Here is a 7,701-nt window from a genome sequence, read left to right as displayed (position 1 = left end):
CCTCCTGTCTGTGCTCATCCCACGTACGTACACCGTTTCCATTCCACAGCTGTAAAAGTTCTTCAACTAATGGCCTTAGGTACACATCAGTTTCGTTGCCGGGTTGCTTAGGGCCTTGGATGAGAACTGGCATCATAATGAACTTCCGCTTCATGCACATCCAAGGAGGAAGGTTATACATACATAGAGTCACGGGCCAGGTGCTGTGATTGCTGCTCTGCTCCCTGAAAGGATTAATGCCATCCGCGCTTAAAGCAAACCATGCATTCCTTGGGTCCTTTGCAAACTCATCCCAGTACTTTCTCTCGATTTTTCTCCACTGCAACCCGTCAGCGGGTGCTCTCAACTTCCCATCTTTCTTTCGGTTCACACTGTGCCATCGCATCAACTTGGCATGCTCTTCATTTCTGAACAGACGTTTCAACCATGGTATTATAGGAGCATACCACATCACCTTCGCAGGAACCCTCTTCCTGGGGGGCTCACCGTCAACATCACCAGGGTCATCTCGTCTGATCTTATACCGTAATGCACCGCATACCGGGCATGCGTCAGATCCTTGTATGCACCGCGGTAGAGGATGCAGTCATTAGGGCATGCATGTATCTTCTCCACCTCCAATCCTAGAGGGCATACGACCTTCTTTGTTGCGTATGTACTGTCGGGCAATTCGTTATCCTTTGGAAGCTTCTTCTTTAATATTTTCAGTAGCTTCTCAAATCCTTTGTGAGCCACAGCATTCTCTGCCTTCCACTGCAGCAATTCCAGTACGGTACCGAGCTTTGTGTTGCCATCTTCGCAATTGGGGTATAACCCTTTTTTGTGATCCTCTAACATGCGATCAAACTTCAGCTTCTCCTTTTGACTTTCGCATTGCGTCCTTGCATCGACAATGACCCAGCGGAGATCATCATCATCGGGCACATCGTCTGGTTCCTCTTGATCTTCAGCAGCTTCACCCGTTGCAGCATCATTGGGCACATCGTCTGGTTCCTCTTGATCTTCACCAGCTCCCCCCGTTGCAGCATCACCGTATTCAGGGGGCACATAGTTGTCATCGTACTCTTCTTCTTCGCCGTCTTCCATCATAACCCCTATTTCTCCCTGCCTCGTCCAAACATTATAGTGTGGCATGAAACCCTTGTAAAGCAGGTGGGAGTGAAGGATTTTCCGGTTAGAGTAAGACCTCGTATTCCCACATTCAGTGCATGGACAACACATAAAACCATTCTGCTTGTTTGCCTCAGCCGCATCGAGAAACTCATGCACGCCCTTAATGTACTCGCAGGTGTGTCTGTCACCGTACATCCATTGCCGGTTCATCTGCGTGCATTATATATAATTAAGTGTCCAAATTAATAGAAGTTCATCATCACATTAAAACCAAAGTGCATACATAGTTCTCATCTAACAACATATAGCTCTCCAGAGCATCTAATTAATTAAACCATACATTGAAACTATGTAAAACATTTCAATGCGAAAACAAATGCGATCATAATCGCAACCAAGGTAACAATTGATCCAACGCATAATGATACCAAGCCTCGGTATGAATGGCATATTTTCTAATCTTTCTAATCTTCAAGCGCATTGCATCCATCTTGATCTTGTGATCATCGACGACATCCGCAACATGCAACTCCAATATCATCTTCTCCTCCTCAATTTTTTTATTTTTTCCTTCAACAAATTGTTTTCTTCTTCAACTAAATTTAACCTCTCGACAATAGGGTCGGTTGGCATTTCCGATTCACATACATCCTACATAAATAAAATCTATGTCACGTTGGTCGGCATAATTTTCATAAACAATAAATGAACCAATAGTTATAAAGATAATATATATACCACATCCGAATCATAGACAGGACGAGGGCCGACGGGGCCGGATACCAAAACCATCGCACTATATAAGATGCAATAATAAAAGTAAGAAAATAATACAAGTATCTATGTAAACATACAAGTAAGAATATTTTTCCTTTCAGAAAGAAGATAAGAACAAGAGGCTCACCACGGTGGTGCCGGCGATGAGCTCGGCGCGGGTGATCAACGGCGGTGAAGACGGGGACGGGGCGTGACGGACCGCTAAACCTAGACAAATATTATGGAAAATGGAGCTTGGAGGTCGAGCTTGGAGAGGAGAAAGCTTAAGTAGTGTGGCTCGGGCATTCGATTGAACACCTTGTGTGCATAGGAGGTGAGCTAGAGCACCACCAAGCCCTCTCCCCCTCGGCCAGAGAAAAATAGAGCACTGGGGTGCTCTGCTCGCAAGCGAGGGGTATATATAGGCACCTCATTGGTCCCGGTTGGTGACATGAGCCGGGACTAAAGGGGAGCCTTTGGTCCCGGTTCAAGCCACCAACCGGGACCAATGGTGGTGGGCCAGGAGCGAGGCCCATTGGTCCCGGTTCATCCCACCAACCGGGACCAAAAGGTCCAGATGAACCGGGACCAATGGCCCACGTGGCCCGGCCGGCCCCCTGGGCTCACGAACCGGGACCAATGCCCACATTGGTCCCCGTTCTGGACTGAACCGGGACTAATGGGCTGACCCCGGCTTGGACCAAAGCCCTGTTTTCTACTAGTGGCAGTTACCCTAGGACAAAAGGATGCATCATGAAAGGAAAAACATATGCACAATTGGTCTGCTGCCATGTTATGTGCTAAACAGTACCTGCACGTCGATGATGACCATGTGTATGAGCTTGATAGGACCGCTCTCTAAACTGCTGCAAAAATGCGTAAGCCGAGGCACCCGGACACATAGCATTTGATTTTGTCTTCCACAACATAGATCAGCAAGGGTGATAGAAGCCATCTGACAAAAGATACAATGAATAGCAGCTATCCGCTTAGGTAAACATTCAGGGGAATAAAACAATAAATGAAAAATCTACCGACTTTAAAAGATAAAACCATGATTGTATGAAAATTGTACTGACCCTAAAAGATATAAATCATGTCTCCTATGAAATATGTTAGTCCCTGGCACAAACAGACCATTGTTCTGGAAGGAAAAAATAATTATCTTATTAAGTTCTTGAATTTGCATCTATCGTTCCTATAAGTATTGTGTTAGCTGAGGCAATCATTTTCCTTACACGAACTTTGCTAAGGCAAGGCAACTATTCCCTTCTAATTCATAAGTGCCCATTTAAATATTTATGTAAGAACCACATCTCACATCTTCAAACCACACACTTCCCGAAGTTGCAATTATAGAAGCACTTGAAGCAGAAGTGGATATTGGCAAGCATGGTAAAGCAGACATATAATTTAAACAAGCATTTCTATCTCTATTAGAATAGTGCTTCTCATCACATAGCAGGAATAAATTGTCCATGTCTTTGTTTTATATTTCTGTTATGAGTATATAGTATGTTTCAACAATTCTTAGAACCTAAGCTAGCCTTCTTATTTATTACTCCCTCTGTAAACAAATATAAGCCTTCCAATATTTTTTGACCCAAGACAAAATAAACAAGCCTTCCAATATTTTTCGACGAAAAGCCTTCCAATATGGGGACTGTTATTTCCTAACTGCAAGTATTTAGCGTCATTGACAGAACTGACAGCCTCCTTAGTCGAGTGATTGACAAAACACTACCAGTTTAGGGGTTTGCGTCCCACAGAACTACCACTTTTTTAAAAGTGGCCGAAAACTACCAAAAAAATGTAAAAACGTGACTAAAAACTACCAGGTTGACTGAATGGTGGTTTTGACCGTTTTAACCGCGATTCTGACGTGAGTGGCCCACATGCCAGGCTGGCGGCCCACCTAACAGCTAACGGCGCGCGCGGGGCCGTTAGAGCCGCTCGTCGGTCGCACCTGGTCGGGACCAGGTCATAACCTGGCCGACCGGGCTGCTCGTCCCCACCAGCTCTCTCACTCTCCCCCGAGCTCACTCAACTCCTCTCTGCTCTCCTCTGATTCTGTTTCTTCTTCTCGCGCTCCGGCGACGCCGCGACCATGCCGTCGTGGCCGAACAGCAACGAGACGTCGGACGACGATGACGAGTACATGAGCGAGTTCAGCAGCATGCAGATGGAGTACTTTGTAAGTCATCTCAGTCTATCCTCTCCCTCTCATGTCTGTTCTGTTCTAGGGTTAGGGTTTGAAGATATTTGAGATTTTTCCATTTAAGTTGATATATGTGAGTTGTTCTTGATATAGATATGCTTTTGCTTTTGCAGCAAACTCCTGACACTGTGATAGACCCTAGTTTCTGTGGGCTTGTGACTGAATCTGACAGAAGGTGCATCCTGCACAGGCAGAGGGCGGGCAAGTTTGTGGCATTTGAAGGCACTGACACTGGCAGGAGATTCATAGGATGTGCTACTGAGGTAATGGACCAAGTTGGTGTGGATTTGATTAGTTTGAATTTCTGCTATGTAGTGGAAACAGAGTGTTTAGTTGCTGTTATTCTGAATTTTCCTTAAGTCTGAAAACATTGGTATGTCTGAATACTTTACTTGTAATAAAGAGCACTGGAAACAAGTATGAATACTGTACTTGTAGTATAGAACTAACTAGCTAGTGTAGCTTATATCATTATTGTTTATGATTTGTTATTCTGAATTTGCTTGTTCACTGTAAAATTAAATTGATTTTTAGGATGGTGTGAACTGTGGTGTTCTGGAGTGGGTAGATGCCCCCTGGCCTGTAATTCTGCAAAGGTGCTTAAGCAAGCTCTGGGATATGTATCATGAGCAGAACCTTGGTAGAGCCCAGGATAATGAGGCTCATGGGATAGAGGTTGCAAAACTGCAGAAGGAGCTTGCTTCTCTGGCCAATCAGTATAGCCAGCTGGTGGATGATGTGTCCAAGTTGTTTGATTATCAGGATGGAATCAAATATCATGACATGGGTTGCACAAGCCAGGCAATCAATGAACTGAAGGAGAAGAAGAAGCAACTTGAGGAGCAGGCAAAGATTGAGCTTCAAATGGAGAAGCTTAAGCTCAAGAAAGAACAAAGGTGCATCCTTCAGAGTCAAGCTGATATAATGCAGAACACAAGGAAGGCCATGAAGGAGCTAGAGGTGGAGAAAGATCTCCTTAAAGAAGAGAAGAAGAAGCTGGAGAATGTCATTGCTGAGCTCCTTAAGGTTGGTCATGGGTGCAAGGAAAAGTTGGACAAGATAAAGGAAGTTGTGATGGAGGAGTGAAGTGGCAGCTCTCTGGATGGTAAGTATATATGAGGCCTATATATATAATTGGCCTAGGAATGATCAGTCTGATGCAAATATGCCCTGATCTACCTTTGAACTACCTAAGAACTGTAATGGGTTCAGATCATTTTGGTTGGTGTGGGGGTGGTGTTTGCCCTGATCTGTACTGCCCAAATATTATCCTGATGCTGAGAACTGGTGCTAAGTTAAGTTAAGAACTAAATTATCTAAGTCTGATGTAGTTTATTTGTGTGTGTTGTATCATAAGTTCTTGCTGAGATCTGTTTACTTCATAAATTGCTTCATCACAGGTTCAGACAAATTCAGAGAAGTTTGGAAGACATCTAGTCTCCCATAGATAGCATTTAGTCTTACATAGATAGGACATGGACACTGAAATTGTTCAAAGACACTTAAACTGACAGAACTGAATCTCACTGAGATTGCAAACACCCTGATAAACTGACAGAACTAAACTGACATAACTGAATCTCACATAGATCTGGTGATAACTGAATATGAAACAAACTATTTCAGATTGTTAGGCCCCTGCCCTGCTATGTGACCTGACCGTCGCACCTCTTGCTTGACTTGAGTGGTAGGTGGCAGCTCTGGCACCTCCTCTTCGTCTCCATTGATGACGATGATGGGAGGAGGACGTCGGCGAGCCAGCAGTGCTGGTGGGGTGATGATCTGCAGGTCCTCGTCGGCGTTGCCCATAGTAGTTGGAGTTGCAGCTTGTGCTGGAGGGATATAGCGGTGGGCTGCCCACCGTTCCCTCTGCCCAGCATCGCCGGAGTCCGCCTCCTTCATTACCCACAGCAACATGTCGATGGGCATGATACCCTTACCTGGGGTTGCATAGCGCTGGTCCATGCGCTGCTTCTCCTCAGTCGTCGCCTTCTTCCTCACCTCTTCTGATGCATCCACGAGCCCTTGTGCACTGCTGTATCTCATGGCAATCTTCATGTAGTCGAGGAAGAGGTCTTCGTCACCGCGAGCCGACCCAAAAAGCATGGCAACCCAGCCCTTGCCGGTGGGGAAGGGGTTCAGCCATGGGTCTGGCGTAGAGGAAGAACTAGCCATGGATGTAGGTGGAGTGAGGTTTTCGAGAGAGAGGTAGAGTGAGCAGAGATAGAGTGAGCTGTTGGCTACTTAAATGTTGGAGTGGAGGAAGTGCGGTGGAGTGTGAAAGTGAGGTTTTCGAGATTGAGTGATGAGAAATGGTGGTAGTTGTGTTGCAATTAAAGTCTTTGTTGAAACCCAGCAACTTGGAACTTGTGTGCTCAAACAGTGGAGTAGTTGATGGTCAAACAGTGGAGTATTTCAAAAATTAGAGTGACGAAAAAATCACATTTCAGCAAAGCCCAAGTATAGAAACATTCAGATAAATGCAGATAGATGGATTCAGGCATAAGTTCAGAATTAAAAATACTGTGCCATGGATACATTTCTTAGAAAATAAGCATAGTCTTTATCATAGATTTTCCAACAACCAAAACATAGATAGTTCAGAAAATAAGCATAGTCTTTAACATGAGTACTCTCTTTAACATAGATTCAGGTAGCCACATTGCATCGTGTTCATCACGGTTGGTGCATCTCCTGAACTGCATCCTTCACTGCAATCATAAAGTTCAGAAGAAGACAAGATTCAAAGCAAGACTAAGAACAAGATTCAGGGCAATATTGAGCACAAGACAAGCAGATTCAGAAACACCACAATTTAGTCAGAAACTACCGCGTAGAACTAATCCCAATCCTGTCTTCCTTCTGCTGCAGCCAGGATCTGAGTCCATCTCTTCCTTGTTTCTTGGAATCGATGGAAAGAAGCCCTGTCTCTGGCCCACCAGATGATTAGTTCATCTGTGATGTTGGTTCCTTCTGGGAACACCTCCTTGAACTGCTTCACGTCATTCTGGTTGCATTCCGCCATAATCATGGCAGCAATCCTCTGGCGTCACTCCTGTGCCTGTGCTCGACGGTTGGCCCTCCTTTCAGCCCTAGCAACCTCGTCTTGTTCATCAACTACCTCTCCTAACTGTGGATCCATCAGTGGCGGCTAGGTTTTGGTCAAGGGGAATGAGGCGCAGGGATCCAGTGGTTTCTGGTGGCCTCTCTTATGTACACAGTGTGGCAGGCTTGGTGGGTTAGTTAGGTCCAACACGGAAGCCCACCATCAGGCCCACGGCACACCACAAATTTGATACAAGTACAGTGAGGTTCGGTCAGGTTCACCCAAATTCAGACATACTCATGCCGAAAAGTACAGACAGGTTCAAAATAAAGAGAAACAGGTTCTAAACTAATTCAAACAGGTTCAAAGAGAGAAGTTCTACCTTTTTATAGTGTCAGTTACCACTGGCATAGAAATAACCCCCCAATCTGCTACTTGCAAACCTCTTCCTTTTGTTACCAACCAAAACCTCTGAAGTTGCAGCAACAGATCTTGGTGCACTGAATTCCTTGCCTCTCCCTCCACCTGTAGGCCTACCCCTTTTTGCAGCAGCAGCTGGTGCTGATGC

General features: G+C 45.1%; 1 protein-coding gene across 1 annotated transcript; it reads left to right on the top strand.

The window, feature by feature from the left end:
* Nucleotides 1-3,954: 3,954 nt before the first annotated feature.
* On the top strand, nucleotides 3,955-5,173 carry LOC125532639. The gene is made up of 3 exons (XM_048696626.1): nucleotides 3,955-4,063; nucleotides 4,201-4,350; nucleotides 4,622-5,173. The coding sequence occupies exons 1-3, from the start codon at nucleotides 3,977-3,979 to the stop codon at nucleotides 5,171-5,173; spliced, it is 789 nt and encodes a 262-aa protein (XP_048552583.1). The 5' UTR covers nucleotides 3,955-3,976.
* The last annotated feature ends 2,528 nt before the right edge of the window (nucleotides 5,174-7,701 follow it).

Source organism: Triticum urartu, chromosome 1, assembly GCF_003073215.2.
Source record: "Triticum urartu cultivar G1812 chromosome 1, Tu2.1, whole genome shotgun sequence".
NCBI lineage: Eukaryota > Viridiplantae > Streptophyta > Magnoliopsida > Poales > Poaceae > Triticum > Triticum urartu.
The sequence above is the reverse complement of the archived record's forward strand: the minus strand, read 5'-3'. Positions and strand labels throughout refer to the sequence as shown.

Bases quoted from the DNA above. Each gene is read 5' to 3' on its own strand.
- LOC125532639 (XM_048696626.1), top strand. From the start codon at position 3,977: ATGCCGTCGTGGCCGAACAGCAACGAGACGTCGGACGACGATGACGAG. The intron at 4,064-4,200 runs GTAAGTCATCTC...TTGCTTTTGCAG, and splicing joins GCATGCAGATGGAGTACTTT to CAAACTCCTGACACTGTGAT. The intron at 4,351-4,621 runs GTAATGGACCAA...ATTGATTTTTAG, and splicing joins TCATAGGATGTGCTACTGAG to GATGGTGTGAACTGTGGTGT.